General features: G+C 34.1%; 3 protein-coding genes across 8 annotated transcripts in view; 2 read left to right on the top strand and 1 right to left on the bottom strand.

The window, feature by feature from the left end:
* Positions 1 to 3,646: 3,646 nt before the first annotated feature.
* On the top strand, positions 3,647 to 8,984 carry LOC109165317 (probable receptor-like protein kinase At5g18500). The gene is made up of 8 exons (XM_019314025.1): positions 3,647 to 4,262; positions 4,683 to 5,340; positions 5,441 to 5,545; positions 6,252 to 6,374; positions 6,447 to 6,617; positions 6,776 to 6,905; positions 7,771 to 7,983; positions 8,516 to 8,984. The coding sequence occupies exons 2-8, from the start codon at positions 4,703 to 4,705 to the stop codon at positions 8,633 to 8,635; spliced, it is 1,500 nt and encodes a 499-aa protein (XP_019169570.1). The 5' UTR covers positions 3,647 to 4,262; positions 4,683 to 4,702; the 3' UTR covers positions 8,636 to 8,984.
* A 527-nt stretch (positions 8,985 to 9,511) lies between these two features.
* On the bottom strand, positions 9,512 to 15,276 carry LOC109165321 (EVI5-like protein). Of its 6 annotated transcripts, XR_002051527.1 has the most exons (10): positions 15,158 to 15,276; positions 14,423 to 14,676; positions 13,801 to 13,996; positions 12,453 to 12,623; positions 12,259 to 12,375; positions 11,791 to 11,988; positions 11,647 to 11,706; positions 11,457 to 11,555; positions 10,097 to 10,409; positions 9,512 to 9,678 (listed from the first exon to the last, which is right to left on the bottom strand). XR_002051527.1 is itself a non-coding variant. In XM_019314032.1 (9 exons), the coding sequence occupies exons 2-9, from the start codon at positions 14,551 to 14,553 to the stop codon at positions 10,314 to 10,316; spliced, it is 1,068 nt and encodes a 355-aa protein (XP_019169577.1). In that variant the 5' UTR covers positions 14,554 to 14,602; positions 15,158 to 15,276; the 3' UTR covers positions 9,512 to 10,313. The 6 variants fall into 6 exon arrangements, 5 of the variants coding, with proteins under 5 accessions (XP_019169577.1, XP_019169578.1, XP_019169574.1 ...); XM_019314032.1 differs by having other exon boundaries at positions 9,512 to 10,409; positions 14,423 to 14,602; XM_019314033.1 differs by having other exon boundaries at positions 9,512 to 10,409; positions 14,423 to 14,610.
* LOC109165315 (pleiotropic drug resistance protein 3-like) overlaps positions 13,344 to 24,074 on the top strand; it is a 30,568-nt gene continuing 19,837 nt past the window's right edge. The window contains exon 1 of the mRNA XM_019314021.1: positions 13,344 to 13,650. The gene's annotated coding sequence lies outside the window, so the exon portion shown is untranslated. The remainder of the gene's footprint in view (positions 13,651 to 24,074) is intronic.

The raw sequence follows: 24,074 nt of genomic DNA on the forward strand, positions 1-24,074 counted from the left end.
AATTGATCTTCCATAGTTTTTAATTATTGTTTTTTGTTTTTGAAATTTTGTATTATATGTATTTTTTCGTATTATTGGTTTGTTTAAAACAATAATTTTGTAATATTGTTTATATATTTTAGTTCCAGACATGGTTTTTGTTATTTGTGCGATGCAATGGTTACAGAGTCATTAGGGTATACTACCCGAGTTCACTGTTTTTTTTTTTTTTTTTTTTTTTTGTCTATTTGTAGTTAAGAGAGAAGCGAAAGTTGCGGTCAACAAAGCCATCTGATGAAGGTGGTGGAAAGCAGTTCCTCTTCACTTGATGAAGATATTTCTTCTTATTCTGAGAAAGAATTGAAGGCCAGTGGATTAAAATATCTTTGTATGTGCATGCTTGAAAGCACCATTTAGTGTTTTTTGCTTTTATTTGCCTAAACTATATTTCCTGTAATTAAATTCTTATAAAAATCAATGTTCTTATATTTTTTGTTTTTAGAGTATGGATTATTTGTTCCATTCAATATTTTTTTTTTAAATATTGTGTGTTGTGTTTTAAGTACTGATTTGAGTATCTGATGGTGTTTTTTTATTGTTCTCTTTGTGTTATGGAGACTGGAGAGAGAATTTTATTTTTTATTAATAGAATAGATTATCATATGTTTGTATTATGGTAACATTTATTTAAAGTCTAATGAACTTAAAAATTTCTATACTGTTAATAAAAATAAAATTCTCCTGTGTAGTTTCCAGCCCAAACGTCTATTAATAATATGGTTATTTTCCTTAAAAAAGGAAAATGGAAAACAATCGGTAGTATCAAGAACTTTTAAGGAAGATTGTGCAAAAATAATAGAACCAAATTGAATATTACTATTTAATCGCTCAAATTTAAAAATAATAAGCTTATTAAAATAATCTGTAATTTATCATATATATATATATATATATATATATATATATATATATATATATATATATATATATATATATATATATATATATAAAGAGTAAAATCCTCCTATTTCATTTTTCCGTTCAAATTTTTGTAGTCAATTAAGTAAATATTTTATTGGTCAAATCTATACTATTAATTTATTGGTAAAATAATTAATAAAGCATAATTGGTAAGAAAATAATGTAATTTATAAAGAAATATTCTTTGGTAAGAAATTAAGGAATAATATAATGTTATTATGCTAAACTATTATTATAAGGTAATAACCTAATACGGAGTAAGTAATAACTTAATTTATAAGGAATTAATTTACTTACCAAAGATTAATTTTTAATTTTTAATTTTAATTCCCTATTATGCTAAACGTTATTATGTTGTTATTATACTAAACATATAATATAATTTTTCAAGAATATTTTTCCTATGTTGTTAAGAGCTGTGAAGATTGATAGTCTGGGTTGAGTCTAACAAAGTTTTTACTGGACAGAAGAATGATTTTTATTTTTATTTTTTTCCATGGCTTTATTATAATAATAATAATAAAGGAAAAAGAAATGATTGAATTCAAAATATCATTTGTATTTTCTTAATACTCCGTAATATATAATAAGTTTTAATTCAAATTCTATTCAAATTACGTTAGTATAAGTTTAATTCAGTAAGTAATAAATTGCATCTGTTTTTAAGTATATATATATATATATATATATATATATATATATATATATATATATATATGATTTCTCATTTGTATTTCCGTATGGATGGAATAAAAAAGGAATGTTGAAATTTTAGGAAATAAAATATTAACACGAAAGTAATGAAAATTAGTATTGAGGAAATATTAAATATTTAATAATTTTATAATTAATTATTTATATAAACATTTGTTGACCTACTTGCATATAGAGGGAAAGTTTTTTATTTTTCCTTTTGTATTTCAGTATACATGCAAGAAAAAAGGTTAGGAAGACAATTTTGAAGGAAAAATGATATTTAAAATCTTAGAAATTAATTATGAAAGAAAAATGAATGAAAATCTATATTAAGGTAATATTTAAAATTTAATAATTTTATAATTAATTATACAGTTAATTACCAAAATGGTCCCTTGACTATAATAAAATTATCAATTTTGTCATCGACTATATACATAGTGTATATATAAATTGCACGAAATTTATAAAACTAATCAAATGTTAATGTTAAAAATAATAATAAGAATTTTAAAATCAGAATTATAAATTAGGTAGTAGGGTAATAATTAATCTATATATATCATATTATTATTATTGTTATTATTATTATTAGTATTATTATTATTATTATTAATATTATTATTATTATAAAAACAAAATCATCGCATTTCATTTTCCTGCCCAAACTTTTGTAGTAAATCTTATTTGGTAAGTAAATGTCAAATGCAAATTAAATAAAATCTATTAATTGATAATATTGCATAATTTGTAATATTATGTATGGTATTATAATCTATAATATAATTGATAATATTATTGTTCAAGTATAATAGAAACCCTTATGTAATATTGTAATAAAATAAAATTAAAATTGAAATTAAAATAACAACAACAACAACAACAACAACAATAATAATAATAATAATAATAATAATAATAATAATCATCATCATCATCATCATCCAAACAAAACAATATACAAAATAAAATTAAAATTAAAAAAAAATAACAAGAAGACAAAGGTGGCTCCCCTTTGTAAATGATATGGGATCATTTTGATCCCTCATTGAAAATGTCTGGAAAGAGGAGCTCTTGAGCTCCTCTATATACGAGGAGCAATGCTCCTCTTACAAACCTATAATTTTTTGCCCATCAATGTGAGCAAAGTTATACCACCGCATGCGTACATCTAGACATTAGCTATTAATTTGAGCAATTATTGCATAAATTCAAGTAATGCTAACATCAAAATATATAAACGGTCCAAACTATATCTTTAATTGCACTATATAATATTTATTGTTATAATTTATATAATTATATATCGATCCAATTATTTTTAATATATTACAACAAATCTATTCCGTGCAACGCACGGGTGCAAATACTAGTTTTCTCAATAAAAGGGAAAATGTGATGAAATGAATAAGACATAAATATTTGGGTTGAAAATAGCATTTCCGTTTTGGTCCACACTGGAATTATCAACTCAGCCAGGATGTCACCCACCCAAAGTAAACTTGCTGACACATCTCTGCCATTGCTTCCTAAATTTCCTTTCTTTGATTTTTTTTTTTAATACATATTTTTACCCTTTTTTTCCTAAAGAAGTACGGAGTAAAAGATCAGATTATACGGAGTATTAAAGTAAACTTTTAGCTGTGATGTAAACATTCATCTCAATTAATTATACATTAGAAAAGTCACCTCAGAAATTGTGGAAAAATTGAAGGGTAGAAAAGGAGTTAAAAATGACATGATTTCCTTTTCAAGACTATAACATGGTATGGTAAAAAAAAAAAAAAAAATTCTATTGCGCAGATACGTACAAGACATACACATCAATACATCAGCAATACTTGAAGTAAATTGCATGTTGTTTGATTGCCTTTTTTGAGTTTTTTCAATACACAGTTACAGAAAGATGTAATTTTTTAAAAAAAAATTGTCTAGAAACTAGAAAGTTGTCGTTTTTTCAAATAAATATGTTGTTAGCTTGGAGGCAATAAATTTTTCTGATAATGGGTCATCTTCAGATGAAACTAAAAAGTGCCAAGTGCCAACTAAGAGGGTTGCCTTGCACCTCTTGACCATTTCCTGTCTTCCATAACTTCCCTTATACTGTTTCTGAAAACCTTTTTTTTTTTTTTTTTCATCACCTACCACTGATAACTCCACCCTTCCTTACCTTCTAGTAGCATTTCTCGAAACATTTCTAAGCCAGTTGATATCATTAGCATTTTGCAATTTTATGCATCTTTACTCCTCCCTGCAAGAACAGCAGCCCCTTTGTTGTTGGGTCAGCTGTCATTAAGGTGAAGAAGGTGGTGGTGGTGTCAGAACCACTTTTTATGCACCTCTGCTCAGGCTTTGTGTCAAATCGATCAATGCTGTAAAAACCCACTTTGGGAATTTGATCAAGACTTGATTTTTACCAGTTGGTGTTCCTGTGAGGCAAGATTATTTCATTTATTTGGGTGTTTTGGACATTGGGTTTTGTTAGGCTTGCTTGGTTTGAGATCTGTGATTGAATTGGGCTTCCTTTCATTGTCTGAGCAAGGGATATGGTGGTGGAGTTTCAGAGATCTGAGGTTTAAAGATTGCAGATTGAGTCTTTCTGGAAGGTATGTATATATGCAAATTTAAGATGTGCCGTTTTCTTAGGTGTTTGACCATGATTCTTTGCTTCTTGTTATTTTTGTTTTCACTTTCTTGTCAAGTGAAAACTACTGTTTAGATTTGTGGGATTGGAAATGACTGTAATAATGGATCTTGTTTAGATTTGCTCATTCATTGTTGCTAGTGCTGTTTTTGAGTTCTCTAGGTGTCATTATATCTTGGATTATTAACTTTTTTTCTTTACCTCATTTATAAAACCTGTTTATACCCAGATTAGTTGGATGAGAAGAGAATTAGTATAGTAGTGTTTGATCTTTGTTTTGGTGTTATGCAACCTTATATTTAAGGAACTTTTGACCAAATAGAACCACCAATTTCAGTGTGTTTCCTTAAATTTTATAATGTTCCTTGCTCTAATTTTATAGGTCTTTTGACATCCAAGAAGATGGGTTCTAATCTGAATGAGGGTATGTCCAAAGAAACTGCTGTTTTTGGGCTCAAGGTGTGGGAGCTGATTGGGATTATTGTTGTCTTTTTGATAGTATTCATCCTCTTATCAGTAACTTTTTATCTCACGTTGCGGAAGAAATCAATGCGGGCGAAAGAAAGCCTCCCCCTTTGTCAAATTCCGAAAGTTTCAAAGGAAATTAAGGAGGTTCAGGTGGATCAAGTGTCGAAAAATGAAGATGGGAATTTCCCTACTGTTCAAGATAAATCCACTGAGAAAGAATCTGATGGGGAATGGAAAACAAAGAATGGCGATAATAACGGTCAATCGGATTCGTTTCATCTTGTTGACAAGGAGTATCACGGGTCACATTCACGAGAAGAAAGGAATTCAGCCAAATTTGCGGTTCATCACAAATACTCCTCGCATCCGATAGCTGCTCCATCTCCTCTAACCGGCCTGCCCGAGGTTTCTCACTTGGGTTGGGGTCACTGGTTTACGTTAAGAGATCTTGAACTTGCGACCAACCGGTTTTCAAAGGAGAATGTTCTTGGTGAGGGTGGATATTCTGTTGTTTATCGTGGCCAATTGATCAATGGGGCTGAAGTAGCTATCAAGAAGCTCCTCAACAACCTGTGAGTTAATGTATCGATTCATTTGAATAAATGGCATTCTTGTTGATCTGTTTATTCTTGCATTTGCATATATATGAGCGTAGATATTCTTTGCCTACAGAGGCCAGGCAGAGAAAGAATTTAGAGTGGAAGTCGAAGCCATTGGCCATGTGCGACATAAACACTTAGTTCGCCTTTTGGGATACTGCATTGAAGGAACTCATAGGTATTGCTTTCTTCCCCATACTTGGTTTCGAAATTAGCTCATGACTATTTATTCTCGTGAGTAAAGTTTTAATTTTGTAAAATCTCAATCTAATTTTTGTTTTTTATCTGCACTTACATCCTTATTGGATTACTGATTTGCATAGTTGTAGGGGCTATCTTCCCCCAAAAGGTTGATTCCCCAACCCCTGGCTTGACAGAGCATTTGGGAGGATGTAAATCACGGTAACTCAGTAGCTCAGTAGACAACGTCATGCCGATGCGCACAAGGGATCTGCCCACTTTGGGCATAATCCCCACACTGTTCTAGGGGCTATCTTCCCCCAAAAGGTTGAATCCCCAACCCCCGGCTCTTCCCCCAAAAGGTTGAATCCCCAATCCCCAGCTTGACAGAACATTTGGGAGGATGTAAATCACGGTAACTGTTCAGCAGACAGGGCCATGCCGATGCGCACAAGGGATCTGCTCACTTTAGGCATAGCCCCCACACTGCTGTCGAGTTTCGGACATTGGTCTCTTCTCCCAAATACGACTTACTGAACCAGTGAGCTAAGCCCGTGCAGGCAGTTGTAGGGGCTATCTTTGTCATTATTATTGAGCATATTTAAAACTTTATCGCTCTGAAAATAGAGCTAAGGTAAGGCGTAAGCGTGTGCAGGAGCCACTTGGTTCAGCCTTATTAATATTTACGAACTCATTTCCTTCAGGATTCTGGTCTATGAGTATGTAAACAATGGAAACTTAGAGCAATGGCTTCATGGAGCTATGCAGCAACACGGATATCTTACATGGGAAGCGAGGATGAAGGTTCTCCTTGGCACAGCTAAGGCGTAAGTCCATCCAACTACTTCTGTCTTCAAACTCGAAGGCATAAACTTATACGAAGCTTTAATTTATTGCAGTCTTGCGTACTTGCACGAGAACATCGAGCCAAAGGTGGTTCATCGGGACATCAAATCAAGCAATATTCTAATAGACGACGAGTTCAACGCTAAGGTCTCGGACTTTGGTCTTGCTAAGCTGCTGGGTGCTGGGAAAAGCCACATCTCGACAAGAGTCATGGGTACTTTTGGGTTAGTTTTCCCTTCTCATCCTTTCTACTATCAACTCTCGATCGAGTGTTTTTTACTTGTATGTCTTATATATTTGTCGTGTCCCGGGAATTATAGAGTTCGGTTATGTGCCTTTTGTTAAGCGCAACATATAACATATTCTGTCAAATACTATACAGATATGTGGCTCCTGAATATGCAAATACGGGGCTCTTGAATGAAAAGAGTGACGTTTACAGCTTTGGAGTTGTTCTGTTAGAAGCTATTACCGGAAGAGACCCAGTGGACTACGGCCGTCCTGCTCAAGAGGTATCTAATTAAGCCTTTCCGACTATTGTGTGCAAAAAAGTATTTTACTCATGGTTATCGTCAAAATTCAAAAGGCAAAACTCTTATATTAAATAGCTTTGAATTATATATGTGTTCTAATGATGTGAACATCTCTGGTAATGTTATATTACCTTGTTTGGTTCAAGTTATGAGATTACCAGGTAATGTTATATTACTAGGTAATGTTATATTACCTCAAAGCTGATGTGGCGGTAATGTTTCAAGGTAATGTGATTACCCCCATTTTTTTTAGGTAATCTTAGATTACCTTGAATTATTCCAACTTTGCCCTTGTTAACTAATCCTTATAATAATAATAATAATAATAATAATAATAATAATAATAATAATAATAATAATAATATATGTTTATATAATCAAATATACATATGTGTATATTTATATATTTAGTTTTTTAAATATTTAAGCTTTGATATACATTCATAGATATAAATAAATACACACACATATTATTGTAAATTGATCCATATAACCTAAAATATAACCCTGAACCAAACAATGTAATATTATATTACACCATCCAAACCAAACACACAAGGTAATCTTACATTCCCAAAATCTCACATTACCTCCCAGGAGGTAATCCTATTACCTGGGGTAGATTCCATGAATCAAACACCCCCTAAAAGATTGAATCCAATCAATTAGCTAGTCTATCCCGTGACCTTCTAAATCCATATGTTCTCTCTTATATTTTCAAATATGGACTCTTAACAAGGTTCTTAGCCCCTTTTGGTGCCACATTGTGAATGAGCTCTAGTGAATGATGGCATAGCATTCTGGCTTTTCTATTACTCAAATGTAGAGATTCTAATGACACCAGGTGAATCTCGTTGATTGGCTGAAAATGATGGTTGGAAGCAGGCGCTCCGAGGAAGTTGTTGACCCAAATATCGGTTCAAGGCCATCAACAAGGGCTTTTAAGCGAGCCCTTTTGACTGCTTTGAGATGCGTTGATCCAGATTCTGACAAGAGACCCAAGATGAGCCAAGTCGTTCGTATGCTTGAATCAGAAGAATATCCTATACCAAGAGAGGTGCGTTCCTAATTATTTAACACATGCTAAGAGTGCATTCATTGTGCTAGATCTTTATTACATCTTAAAGTAAAAAACATTTCCACTTATGATTCTTATGATTCTTGGAATAGAAGTTCTTATTGGTTTATGTTGGGCGGAGGCCGGTGAAGGGTCAAGTCCAACAATTGATGGCTAAGGGAATTGTTGGGCGGAGGCTGAAGAAGGCCAATTTTAGCATGTTTTACCACTATTAGCTGTTTAACTTGGTTAAACAACCAATATGAGTGTTTGATTAATTAGTTTTTTTAACAGCTTATTGCTCTAAAATACTAAAATTCAAAAAGCTATTTGAGAAAGTCATTTTGTATGTCATCAGCTATCAGTTAACAACTAATTTAGTAAAGATCTTTCTACAATCAGCTAATGCTATCAGCTAGTCAAACCCACTAACCTAATCAGCTAACAGTTATTTACCAAACACTTCCTATAGCTTTTGGCGTACTGTGGTAAGCGCTTGATCCTAACAATTCATCCACTACAACTTTTGTAGGACCGTAGGCAGCGAAAAATCCAGGCAGGTGCAGCCGAGAGTGAACCCCAGCGAGAGAACTACGAGACTGACAAGAGCGACAACCCAGATTCAACATCGGACAACAAAGGGAATCTTTAAAGCGTGAGAAAAGATGTCCACATTGAAGCATTTTGAGATCACGATCGCCAACCAAGTTCCATTCTGAATGTTTGATCTGCCATCTACACAGCCTAAAGCTGGGGGGAGGACATTGAATTGGTTGAAACCATAAAAAATAGATAGGGTTTTCATATATTCTTCCATTTTGGAAAATTCTTGATTGTATGCAAAAGATAGATAGGAAAATGAATGGTGTATGAAAGTGGTGGCCTTGTGAAGATGATATTTTCAGGAGGGTTGTGTACAGAAAATACTTGCTTTATTAGGTACTCAATATTGTTTGCCTGAGTTGTCTCTCATTTCTTCAATAGTATAAGATAATTTTGTGTCTGTGTGTTTTTAATGCAATATAATGATTATAGACCGTGTGGTCAAGCAGAATAATTGTGGCTTTTCAAATGAGAGGTCATAAATTCGGAATTCAGTGGGGCGCACACCACCATACGGGCGTCTAACAATTGCGCCACTTAAGTGTTTTGACATGGTCAAAAAGCTAAAAGAATTATTTGGTAACCAACAGGTCGGAGCAATGTTTTTGATCCAAATTGAAATCATATACGCTCCTAAAAACATGTTTTAATATGAATGTCCTTGTAGGTCTTTTATATCGCAAATAAATGTTCATTTTTAATATATTAAGATTCATTTTTAATACGGAGTATATTAAAAGCTCATTTTTAAATAATATTCTTAAAAATGAACATTTCGTAAATTAAATATCAAAAGCAATCAATTTTAAGAGATATACAAATTAAATTACTACTCCCTATTTGAACCTCACAATTGACTAGACAATAATTCAATATCAAAACAGATCAATTTTAAAAGGCATAAATCACTATAAAGTATAGAGAATGCATAAATCATGGTAAAATATAAGGTTAAAATGCCCCTTTGTGGAGTAGATAAATTGCAAGATATGTCCCAATAAATAAAGATCGAGAGTTTGCCACATTGTAGGTGTTGACCCACAAGGGATATAAATTCCAAACCATGTTACCATAAGGAATCCAATCTGCACCCTGCAATTGCCAACACGGTTAAAACTTATCTCAATCTGACTTTGCACCAGAAAATGATTACTTCTTTTTATACATTTCTTTTTAGAGTAATGCCAGATGGGTCCTCCGAATATAGTGGCACCACCACGTTTAGTTAATCACCAATGGTTCTTCAACTTTCAAGTTAATCATCCATAGTCTTTCAACTTTCAAATTTTAACCAATCATGGACCTTCTATTAGTTCAAGTAAGACAAAGTTTAGGACCACGACTGGTTGAAATTTAAAAGTTGAAAGATCATGAGTTGTTAACTTAAAGTTGAAGGACTATAGGTAATTAAATTAAAAGTTAATAAATGTGATAGTGACACTATACTCGAAGCACCCATCTAGACTCTTTCTTTTTACAAACTAGAAGTTAACGCACTCTGCTAATTTACCTTCTGTAAATTTGAAACCTTGTACTCCATATCAATCAGCAACACTTCAAATACAAGAAGCCATGCCACTCTTCCTGAATTTCTTTTAATCACATAATACACCCAAATTGATAGTATACACAGCATTAGCAGACAAACATTTGGGGACATCCAAAAAACCGAAATCGATTCAGATGCACAATTCTACTCCCTATTCAAGCACTTTCTCGGATCAAAGTCAGGGTGATGGCTCTTTCTGTTTAGCATGGTTTTCAGGGGTCTTTGCGTGCTGCATTTCATATTGTTGTTTCAGTTCCTTCAAACGCTTGGAGATCTGGATGAAGAGGGAATGCAGAAGAGGGTGGTTAAAACATAAATGAAGTAATCAGCAGCCAACTAACAAGGATTGTTCTTCCTCATAATTATTTGTTGGATCTCAACACTGCATTATGCTTACTTCCCAGACACGCTTAACCACAGAGTTCTTTGGTTATCTGGTTGTTCTATCATTCTTAAAACCAATTGGTGATAAGTAGGTGAATTAAACATTTAACCACATCCCTCCATGGTAAGCCACAACGCCACCATTCAATGGCAAGATGCTGCACTCGGCCCTCCAAGCCGCAGTCCCAACAATATTTTGTAGAGTTCATTTCACTTTGATCCCTCGACTATAGAGACATTTTCATCTACTGTGCTCAACTATCAACTTTTCTACATTATAGTGCTTGGCTTTTGAGAATCTAACAGATTTAGTCCTTCAAGTGGAATCTTTGGTCATCAAACATGTCTCATGAAATAATTATCCAGAAAAGACCGAAGGACATACCAAAGATTCCTCTTTAAGGACTAAATTGGATAGATTTTGAAATGTCAAATACTAAGTGTGAAAAAATTGATAGTCAAGCATTATAGGTAGAAATGCCACTATAAACAATGGACTAAAAGTGAAAATACATTTTAAATTGAGGCTGTATATATATATTAGAATCTTAGTCCCTCAACTATAATGGCATTTCTAGGTTAGGTGATCGACTATCAATTTTTTCATATTTAGTGCATAATTATAAAAAATCTGGTCACATTCTATTGCTTCCATTAAATCTGAATGGACGGGGGCATTTTATCTTTACTAGTCCTCCAATTCCCATAGGAATTAATTATAATTTAGAATAAAAATTAAATTAACAGTCTAGCACCCAATTAAAAAATGCCACTATAGTCGAAGAACCAAAAGTGAAATAAATTCTAAATATTTTCTCTTTTATGTGGTATGTGGATTGAATTTCCCAACATTCCTAATTAATAAATAGAAATTCATGACTCTACGTCCATTTAAACCGTAATGAGGGAAAGACCCTATTGAAAGAGGGATTAACACCTTGAATGAATAGGCCATTGGCAATAGGGTATCTGGGTTCATTGCATCGTCAGGGAAGTTGCGTAAAGCATGTATGAGTTTCTCAAAAGGTAATTTCACCTGTTAACAAGAATTGAAGTCATCTTAAGCTATTAAAATGCAAAGAGAAGAAAAGATAAAATGCAAAAATCTGAAATAATTAAAAACTCACCAGATCATCATGGCAATATTTCAATAAAGCCAATCCAACCTTGAATACAATTTTAACACCCTGGTCAAAGTGAAATTAGTAAGATTTACAGTAATTTCAAAGTAAGGCAAGGTAACCAAAGATGATGATAATCAATCAGCTTACCTCATGGAGAAATACATCCCAAATTCTAAGAGCCAAGTGAAATGGGAAAGAATATGAGAAAACAGTTATGAACCACTGGCTTGCATACATGCTGGGATTGATCATTTCTTGAGAAAAGTGCTCTCCAAGCTTAGGCAACAAATCCTTTACTAAATGATCAAATTGAAAGAGATATTGCTGTACAAGAGGCAGTCCTACCTAGTCCACATGGCGAACAACTTATTACCATTTTTCAAATGTATGAAAACACTCCAGATTAAATGAAGTCAGGCATAGATATGCAATAAGCAATTACAGGAAATAACTACTAAATCCTCTATGGGGAGAAAATGCCAAAATTTTCATGATAACACAGAACATATTAAAAGAGCCTAAGATTGATCAATTGATCAAAGAAAATGTGATTCATGTCTTTTTTTTTTTTTTTTTTTTCAAAGACAGTGAAGTAACCCAACAAAAAGGCCTTACCAAATACATTCCTTCCATTGGTGAGTGTACAGCTCCCTTCAACAAGGCAACCAATAACCAAAATGCATCTTCTTCACTCATGTAAAGAAGCAGGAGGCCCGCCACAAATCCCATGCCCTGCATTAAGATATGGTTCCAATATTATACAGTCCAACAAACTAGATTAATATTCTATTAATCATTATGATATGCACCTGCACATATCCAACATCTCTGTCATATACAGAGTATGCTTTCAGAACATTGTAAAGAGACCTCTGACCAGGTCCATGCCTCTGCTGGAAGAATACATGTGAAGGAAAGGTGCGAGAAATATCTCGAATAATATCTAGCTCAGAAGCTGATGTCTCATATATGACGAGTTGCTGCACCAGACAACATTTACAATGAGTTCAATAATATCCATTACCCTGGTAGCAAAAGACATATATTCAGCAGTTATAATGAATAGATGGAATGATGGATATCCACCACAAAATATGCCTTAAACTTGCAAGAGGTCAAGCTCTCTCCATCTGTACTCTATTGTAGTAATGTAATTCTAAAGGCTGAATATCCTATTAAAGATCATCTAGATCCAATAACATGGTTCAAGCTCAAGAAGCCATGCAAGTTCCTTGCAAGATGGTTGTGAGGCCTAACACTCTAGAGGAAGAAGATTCAAGCCTTGATCATTGTATATTAAGCTGAGAAGAGATGATGCACTCAGGACCTACACCTAACCCATGAGTGGAAGCCCAAGTTCTCAATCTAAAAGTTTAAAAGCAAGTGGAAGATGCTTATTTGGATCAAGCCTAGTTACAAAACCAATTAGAGAGATAATAGGATTAATAGCCATGTGGCCCATGCAAGTTACATCTTAAAGGCCAAGAAGTGTCAGCACTGTTTTATTTGCTTTGGAGCTTATTTTGATGTACTTTAGGTCCCTAGGTTGTGCCAACTTGTAGGCCTAGAAAGTGGAAGAAGTGTCTTTAATTTTCAGCACATTTTTCTTATGTTTTGGGACATATTTGAGTGTATTTTAGGCCTCTAGGTTGTGGCCACTTGTAGGCAAGCCCCTTTTGTGTCCTATCCTAGCTTAACTTATTGGTTTTGAATGCCCTAAAAGCCTACCCTAGCCTTAGTTATCTGAAAGTCCAATTATTGGGTTTAAGTCTTGATTAGTTAGGCCAATTAGAGGGATAGACAACATAAAGCCTAAACCTATATATTTAGCCCTTATTACGTAATTCAAGAGAAGTTTGCCTCTTTAAAAACTAAGATTAAGTGTTGAATATTCTCTATACACATTAGTGTGTGGCTTCTCTTGTTCGACTTGGAATTGGTATTAATCAAGCTACTGTTCAAGATTGGCAGAGACTAGATACAACCTAAGCTCTACAAATTTTGAAGGTAACCCTCTTACATTAGACTAATTTGTAAGACCAGGTTGTTATCTTGTGATTGTTATTTGTTTGAATCACATAATGTAGGTAGGATGAAAATGCATCAGTGAAGCAAAACTATGTACAAAGTAGTTTAAAATTAACTTATAATGTCTACCTCATATACTCCTGGATTCATCAGCAAAAGATCCCGACTTCCAGAAATTAGCTGCCAAACAAGCCCCCTCAAACAATCAGGAATTCCTTTCCGTATTCGCCTTCTAACTACATGAGGTTTTCTCCGAACATAATACTTCCAATCGCTTCCTCCAACACCAATCATCTTCCTCCATTTTCTAATCCTTCTTTCGTCCCTGAAAATTTTGTAGATTATAATAACATAAAATTCTTTAAAATATAGTAATGGTTTTCTATGATCACCATCCCTCTCTATAAACACAAGCAGAATATTGATGCAAAGCAGTATAAAATATTATTTTGGGCAAAGTGAAGATCATCCCTATGCTAAAGTTTTCTTGACCTCTGAAAAGGATTCTCATTTCATTTCAATAACAGTATTTTAATCTTTCATTTATGAGAATTAATAATATAGTTTTGAATGAAAGACCAATTTTTAGGATTGCAAGACACTGCCTTTTTAAACACTACACTCATCTAATAACCATGCTAAGAAAGTGCAAGCTGAAGATCATTAAAGAAGCAAAACATCAGAATATAAACCATAAAAATGCACAAGAGAGATGTGTAAGCACAATTAAAAAAAAAAAACAATTGCTAACCTCTGATATTCATAGGCTGATTTGCTTCTAGCAAAACCATTTGAATTACCATCTTGTTTTAAAAACCCAAATCTATCAACTCTAGGCAATGGTGGTTGTGGGTCACCTTCATCTACTCCTACCTTTTCCATTTGCCAGCCACATGAATCTTCAACACCCTAGCAGATCATCATAACTAATCTACACTCCTATGACAATGTAGCAATGTTCTCAGTTTCATTCACAACTAGCACCCAGTTACCTACACCAATAAACTGAAAAAATAAAAAAATAAAATGAAAAAAATACTACATTAATCGATCAGAATGGAAACCTTAAACCATCCAACGCTCAATTCAATTTATCATGACAGAAAAATTTACAACCAGCTTTTTCCACATGGAATTCACTTTAAAATCACAAAATACAAACGATCCATAGCGATAGTTTCATCACCCGATTAGAAAACAACAGAAAACTAATACTATAGCTCTTACCCCATGCCAAAAAGGAACAATAAACTGAATTGTGACTGAAAATTATTACATACAAAACCCCCAACACGAGGGATCAAGAGTTTAGCATCCAATAGCTAATACGGGTTTAACTTCAGATTAGCAGCCCGGTTTTAAAATCAATATCGAATAGAAACAAAATCTGCGGAAACTTAAAAATTCATTCATATATATATTAACATTAATTAAGAATTGTGATTAATAAATTAACATACAAGGAAAAGATGAGGAAGAAACCAACCTGGTGATATTTCACAGAATGGTGAAAATTGGAAGTTCTATCTTTAATGGTGAAAATTGGAAGTTCTATCTTTAAATATCCATTTAAAGATAGAACTTCGTATTTCTCTCCAAATGACGATTGAAACTTCTGTCTTTAAATGGATATATTTATTTAACGGAGTAGTTTCTATCTTCTAACTTACACTTCATCTTATTAGGACTGTATTTTAGTTAGTCTAGGACTCATTATCCTACTCTCTTTATAATTTTTCTAGTATATATACCTGATAAGTTATATACCCCAAGTCCGTGCCATCACTTACAGTCGGGTCGGACTCGCGGTTTGAATCTTGACCTACGGGTCAGGGTCAAAAGTAACGAGTCAAACTCGAGATGGGTCAAATCCGCCACCTCGATTGACCCTATAAAAGGGCCTTTAGCCCTTTGGCTTAGGGGATTCCATTTTTGCTTTCTCTGGGCTCTTTCTCTCTAATCTTCATTATATGCTCTTCCTTCTCTCTATACAAGAAAGAACACATGATCAATTAATAAAGAGGGCCTATTTTGCTTACATCTCTTCTCCTTTGTTCATACATTCTTATACGCATACACCATTGTTGATTATCGTCAATGGTCAATCATGAATGGTCAATCATCTATTGTCAAGAATGGTCGCATATTACTAACAATGCGCAACCATTTCAAAATGGTCGCGTAAAGTCCATGGCTTTACGTGAGCCTCTCATAGGCAACCATTGTACAATGGTTGCCTATTGTCTTTTACAATGGTAGCCTATCTGCAATTCTGTACTAGTGATATATATATACATCTAAGTACATACACCCTATATACGGGGAAATTAGTACTATCAGTACCCATGATCTGTATCTTTCTAATTACATTCATTCAATACAATTCTATTAGTTCTCAGTATCAGTTAAGCTATGGTTTCTTCCCTATGCCTGACGGATATGTTGACTCTTCAGAACGGACCGTCTCAAATGTCGGAATTTCTTCGGTCACATCGACCGTAAATTCCTTGCCCACCGCTTATAACTTTATCAATATCAAATTGACATACACGAACTTCCTGTTTTCGAGAGCTCAGGTGGTTCCTTTTCTTGATGGTCACGATTTGATGGGGTTCATTGATATTCGACCCCGTGTCCGCTAGATTATCTCCCCGTCGAAGAAGGTGCGCCGACACAGCCTAATCCTGCTCATAGAGCCTGGGTTCGGCAAGATCAGGTTCTCTTGTCCATGGTCATGTCCTCGCTGTCCGACGAGGTGATGCCGCTGGCCATCGGACACCACACCAACCGGTTTGTTTGGGAGGCGGTCGTCAATGCGTTGGCTTCGTCGTCTAGGTCTCGGTCTCAGTCCTTGAATCTCCTAGGGCAGCTACAGTCTCTTCACCAAGGAGACAGTTCGGTCCGCTCGAGTCTTGGTGGAATACCTCACCCTCGCCAACCTGTCGATTACCCTTGAGGAGTAGAACCTCTACGTTCTCAAGGGTTTACGGTCGAAATTTCGCTCTCTGGCATCCTCCCTTAATGTACATGGACAGTCGGTGACGCTCCAGGAGCTTGCTAACCTCATAGGTGCGGAGGAGTTCCTTTCGGGCGGCGGAGCAGGTGGTGGTTTGTCGACTGCTTTTATGGCGCAGCAGGGCGGACAACAACGCAGTCAGGGCAGCCAATTGTGTGGAGGTGGTGGTCGCATCTCCGGCCAGAACAACGGTCTGACCAGTCAGTCGCGTGGTGGTGGCGGTGGCCGGAATCGCGGTGGCGGCATGAATAGTAACTGGCAGCGTAAATGTCAGTTGTGTGGGGTACTTGGTCAAACCAATTCTATCATTTCTCATTTTGTCTGTCATATTTATTATTTATTGTTCAAACTAATTCTTTCTTTGTTCTTTATTTTCTTTAGTAATTTTTTTTAATAATACTTTTATTGTAGTTTCTAAATATACAAATTTTATATACTAATACTAAACTTAATATGAAATATTGAATTAAACATAACTTGTCAAGTCTCGTCAATTGAACCAGACAAACAAAATAGGACGGAGGGAGTAATAAGAATAAAAATAATCAATAAGGTACATAATAATAATAATAATAATAATAATAATAATAATAATAATAATAATAATAATATAATGATAATAATAATTATTATTATAGCATATATTTATAATGCATAATTGCATATAAAAATTATTAATTAAATTAACAAAAAAGTATAGATACACACAATAATAATAATAATAATAATAATAATAATAATAATAATAATAATAATAATAATATTACAAAAAATTAATTTATGAATCATTTGACCTTATTAATTAGACCATACACATAAACAAAGTATTAGGGAGCAAAAAGTGTGATTTTTTAAAAGGAAAATACTTTGTGTACTTTCATTTTATACTCTCAATTTGTATTCCTTTATACATGTTCTTGATGCATGTAGACACTTTTATGTGGATCCACATGATGAAAATAATCAATCCTTGTTTGTTACTTCATAGAGTATAAGTAAAAGAGTCAAATTTAGGAGTACGTATAATAAAACTCTTTTAAAATGAATTAGGGGACACATTAGTAAGAAGTAAAATATAAAATAAATAGTAAGAATAGTTATAGCATTGCTCTAAATTGTGGAGGTGGTTGTTTTTGTAAATGATTATTATTTTACTTATAAGGTTTTATTTTTTAGTTTAAAGTTTTGTCGAAATTAAGTTGTTTCTTACCCCAAAATTAAGTTGTTTCTATTTATATGGGTTGTGTTAGTATAACTATATTATCATATTATAGTGATGTCACCAAAAAATAATTAAATTTATATGATAATAATAATAATATAGAAGCCAAATTGGTATATGTACCATTTTCAATTACACAATATTAATGTATTTTTGTAATATAATCCTACCACCTAAAAGGTGTAAAAGTTGCCAAAAGCCTTGTGACCCCTTAAATGAGAGATCTCAGATTTGAACTCTAGTACGGGGGCATTGACTCTTTGTGTTTCAATAGGTTGAGAAAATATATATGAACAGATACTACAATGTAATAGAGTCAATAACATTAAAGAAATATGTACAAGTTAAGATCACAATTAATATATACAAAAGAGTTAATAATCAAAATCCTCACTATGACATAATTCACAAATTGATATTAGTAGGGAAAAGGGTCAAATAAGTCCCTAAACATTACTCAAGAAGTCAATTAAGCCCTCCAACTTTCAAAAGTTGCAATTAACCCCACGAACATATCATTTTGGAGCAATAAGACCCACAAACCTATTGATGACCTGATATTACAGGTCACTTAGGATTTCGGCCAACTCGGGCAAACCTCCGACGATCGTACGATAATTTCCGACAACAATGTCAAATGCGGACGACCGTGAAAAGGGACCACAAAACTTTCTGATTCTCTTATCTTCGCAATTGCATAATGAACCTATCTATCGTATGAAGAAAGTTCTAAACAACCGCCAAGAAACTCACCTGATAACTCCTCCGGCACGACGACGCAACTCTTCCTTCTCCGTTCAGCTCTGTTCATCCCACCTGACAAAATTTTAACAAATACAAATTCTCAGAAATCAAAGATTCACCCAAAAAAAATAAATAACACTATGTATATTTAATCCCCCAAAAAATGCTGAGACTTGGCCACTGCTTTGGTCCAAGAAGAAAACTGCAATAAATGGCAAGAACCCATCTTTATACAACCATTGGTATACACTACAGATACCATCAAAGAAACAGAAGAACCCACCTTGGAAATCTAGCTTGCGTTTTTGTTTCATGGTGGCCGATGAAGCTGGAATAACATACGCGCAAATAAGTTCCAAGAAAGCAGGGGATCCCATAAAGAAGAACAAATGCAGTAATGATCCGAGGAGAAATAAAAACAAAAATATTTCCCTTCGTCGGACAGGCGACCGTAGTCCAAAGTCCAAACGAGACCGGCGACCATTTTCACGGTTGTCAGTATTTGACATTGTTGCCGGAAATTATCGTACAATCGTCGGAGGTTTGCCGGAGTTGGCCGGAATCCTAAGTGACCTGTAATATCAGGTCACCAATAGGTTTGTGGGTCTTATTGCTCCAAAATGACATGTTCGTGGGGTTAATTGCAACTTTTGAAAGTTAGAGGACCTAATTGACTTCTTGAGTAATGTTTAGGGGCTTATTTGACCCTTTTTCCATATTAATATATACAAAAGAGTTAATAATCAAAATCCTCACTATCACATAATTCACAAATTAACTATCAATTTTATCAAACTAAGTTATCAACAATCTAATTCTTACTTAATAAGTTCATTAACGAGTTAATACCCAAAAATCGTCCTCGACTATACTGGTTTTTCTCAATTTCGTCCTAAACGACTTTGGTGACCTAATATCGTCCCAGACTTTTGTGTTTCGCTCAATTTAGTCCCAAACTTTTGTGTTTTTGCTCAATTTAGTCCCTCATTTGTTATTCTGTCCATTTGGTGTTAAATAAATAGACAACTCAGTAATTTTAATATTGGCATCTCTTTACTCATAGACATGTGAACTGTGAAATCCTTTTTTTTTTTTACGAATTACTCCCAGAATTACTCCTAAAACTGCGAATATAAAATTTGATTTGCAGGTACGGGAGTAATTCTGGTGTAATTCGTACAAGAAAGAAGAATTTCGCACTTCACAAGTTGAAAGTAAAGAGAGATCAATATTGACATTACTGAATTGTCCCTTTATTTAACACCAATTTGACGAAATAACAAATGGAGGACTAAATTGAGCGAAACACAAAAGTCTGGGACGATATTAGGTCACCAAAGTCGTTTAGGACGAAATTGAAAAAAACCACTATAGTCGAGGACGATTTTGGGTATTAACTCGTTCATTAACTATTCAATTATTACGCAATAAAGTAATTGTCAAATCTTATTGAATAAAATTTGAATAATTGAAGCCTTAATTTGAGAAAAATTGATAGCTAATGATTAATTTTTGAATTATGACATAACGATTTTAGTTATTAACTCGATACAAAATTAAACCACTTTGGATACAGAATTAAGGGTGTGATCTAGATGCATGAGAGGTCATCTGGCCACTTTAGTGTATCTTTAGGAGTTGATAAAAAAAAAATGTGCAAATTTGACATAAAGTCCTAGTATGTTAATAAGAAGGTATTGATTTTAGAATTAAGAGTTTGATTTTCTTAATTTTAAATATATACTTTGTGAATAAATAAATATGTCAGTTTATCTAAAATATTATTTGATAGTAGCTCAACTCCGAATTAATAAAAAGCAAATGTGACTACATGCTAGTATGCTACTATCATATTATGATTAGGTATAACACTTGTCCATATCCAATTTTGTCCTAAAAGGCTAAAATTGAATAACGCTTAGGAGCAGACTAATTTCAAGTCAATAATTATTGAATTCCATTTTGTTATGGTTGGGATTTGAAGTACAGAAGGTTACTTAATGCATGTTAAAAATTAATATAGTAAATGATTGATTTTTGTTAGATATGCTACCTAAAACTTAAATAATATGTATGAGTTTTGTGGAATTATTGATGTGCAAAAAGTGAATTATAAAGTTGTTGTCCTTGAGAAATAGTGTGTAGGTGTACAGTAAAAGCGGTATCTTTGAGCTATTTACCACTTGTGTAAACTATGATATATCATATATCTTATACAAAAATCCTTCAACCTTTGTTCAATTCTCATGGGTGTATCCATTTTAGCCATTGAACACCATATCTTGTTTTGTAAGAGTTTCTAAAGAATTGAATCCAAATCTATTATCCTTTGAAGTACTCACTTTCTTTCCTACATAGGTGATTTGTTAACGATTATCCCTCATACTTCACCAAAACATCTAACGCTTAAGAATCATTAAAGCGTGTATGTTAATCTTGCACACGTGGGCAACATTATTTTAATGATGAGCGGTCCCCCCCCTCCCCCCCCCCCCCCCCTCCCAACGATCACATTTTATGTTAGGAATATAGCGGATAATGCGGAACTGAATAATTGAAAATTGAGAATTATAGAGAAGTTAAAATATACACTATTTAACACCCAAGATGACTGAATGTTGCGGCAAATGTGGAGAACGTGGATGAAGAATGTGTTGCGGCAAATGTAGAGAGCACAGGTGAAGAATGTGTTGCGGCATGGAGATGTGGATGTTGATCCACACTTAAATGTTGGATAAAATTCACTGTGAAAATCAACAACTAAAATTGACGATTAAAGTCAAACGTTGTTTGAACTTAGCAATAAGAAGAAAATCACTTCGACTAGTTGGCACATGAAATAGCCTCAGAATAGCAGGATGAACCAGCATCAACCTCATGTGCAACTGAAAGAGCATAAGCAATCAAGTGGGCTTCATCATCAACACATACCTCACATGTTTTTTACTTGTCCTCCTAGGTCGATATTGAGAAATAGAATACTCTCGTTGTGGCTCGACGAGAAGTGCAATACTAGTAAATGCATCATCTTTAGTATTAGCATCAACAGTAGCAATACTATCAATGGGCGTCAATTCGAACTCCAACTTCTCTCCAGCACTCTGCTTATCATCTGTACTGAGAATAAAAGAGTCTTCTCCAGAAGAAAGTAATGCATTTTCATCAAAAGTAATATCTTGACTAAAAAATAATTTTGTTGAGAATTAAGATACCATAGACGATACCCTTTTGACTCTGCGGCATAACCAAGAAATATGCATTTGATAGTTGTTGGGTTTAATTTACCCGTACTGGAATGAACATATGCAGGACATCCAAAAAGTCTTAAGTTAGAGTAATCAACAGGATTACCTAACCAAATCTCCTCTTCGAAATTTTGAAATCAAGGGATAGATGTGAAGATCTATTCACCAAATAGCATGCAATATAAACGACATCAGTCGAAAAATCACGTTGTTTTAATAATCCATAATTAGAGAGCATATAACAAGCTCTCTCCAACAGTTACGTTCATACATTTGGCAACACCATTTTGTTGGTGTTTACCTAGAAAGGACTTGTGCCTGACAAAGTGACAATTCCATTGGTTGCATAGAACTCATTAAAATCTAACTCACAAAACTCCAGACCATTGTCTGTTCTGAAAATATTTTTCAATTTTTTGAAAATAGAAAATGCTTGATTTTTTTTTTTTTTTTTGTTTCAGAAAATAAATTAGACTTTATGAGAAAAATCATCAATGATAGACATAAAAAAATATCTACAACCTTGAACCTCCTAGAGACTAGACTTTAGTCAGTCCCCATAAATCCGAATGTATATATTCCAATACATTTTTGGTACGATGTGTAGCATTAGAGAAACTAACTCTCTTTTGTTTCCCAAAAACATAATGCTCACAAATTTGTAATTTACCTGTACTTGAATTTCCTAGGAGGCCTTTCTTGCTTAGGATGTGCATGTCCTTATCACTCATATGCCCTAGACGCATATGCCATAATTGAATGATATCTGCATCAGACATCAATGAGGAAAGTGCTACTGAACTTGTAATAGTACTTCCATGCATAAAATGCACGCTTCTGTAACGATAAGCTTTTATTAGAATAAGAGAACCTTTAATCACCTTAAGAACTCCACCTTCAGCTTTGTACTTGCACCCCAGAGATTCCAAGGTGCCCAAGGAATATAAGGTTCTATTTCAAATTAGGAATATACCGAACATTGGTAAGAGTCCTAACAACGTTATCATGAGTTCTAATATGAACACTTCAAATTCCACTACCTTGCATTGGGTATCATTACCCGTCAAGACAACTCTACCATCAACTAGTTCCAGAGAGATGAACCAGTCTTTATAAGGGCACATGTGGAATATAAAGAATCTCCTCAGTTTCGCTCCGTTTGTCACTAGAGCTAACAGATAATAGAACATCACCTTCTGAATCACTTGTAACAAAACCAGCTTCAACAAACTTCTTTTCTCTCTCTTGATTGTTCTTTAGTTTAAAGCATTAAGACACATTATGCATATGCTTCTTGCAGTACTTACAGGATTTGTTAGACTTTAGTCCACTAGACTTGAATTTTTTATTTTTATTTTTATTGTCCCTTTAAGGTGACAATTGTCCTCTAACAGACAAACCTTCACCTTTCTTCTTAGAATAAATTTTTGAGTCAATTTTTTTTTTTTTTTTTGGATAACGGATTTAACTTGACGTCGTGAAAAGTAAAGAATCACTATTACCCTACAACATAATTTCTTTAAAATGCTTGTAAGATTTAGGGAGAGAGACAATCAATAAAACAACATAATCCTCATCATTAATGTCAATATCGATATTAATAGTGATTATCCCCGTCTGTACCCATAGCATATACCTGGTTGGTACCGGGTCCACTTACCAGGTAGAGCTAGACCCAAGCATGACCGAACAGGCTGCACTTTTGCCCAACCTAAATTCCTGACCGAGTGTCCTTTTCACTGGCAAATGGAGCGTAGTACTCGTTGTGCCGCCCCGGTCATATTAGATCGAGACGAGCATTCGACCTGTAGTACTTGGAGACTTGAGCATAATCGTCAACCCAATTTAGTGGCGGTGGGCCCGGTAAAGTCAAGAATCTATGAACACATGGAGAGATTAGCTAGGCCCCCGATCAGGTGCGGGTATAGCTTCCCATGCAGTTGATGCACCTTAAGGATTAAAATGACGCACCTTAAGTACACAAAAACCACGCACCTAAAGCTTTAGGCTGACGCACCTTAGGTACACAAATCACGCACCTTAAGAACACAAACCACACACCTAGGGGGCGTTTGGTTCACGGAATCTTGGATTACCCCAGGTAATAGGATTACCTCCTGGAAGGTAATGTGAGATTTTGGGAATGTAAGATTACATTCTGTGTTTGGTTTGGATG

The sequence above is a fragment of the Ipomoea nil genome, unplaced genomic scaffold (genome assembly GCF_001879475.1).
Source record: "Ipomoea nil cultivar Tokyo-kokei standard unplaced genomic scaffold, Asagao_1.1 scaffold3069, whole genome shotgun sequence".
Classification (NCBI taxonomy): Eukaryota; Viridiplantae; Streptophyta; class Magnoliopsida; order Solanales; family Convolvulaceae; genus Ipomoea; species Ipomoea nil.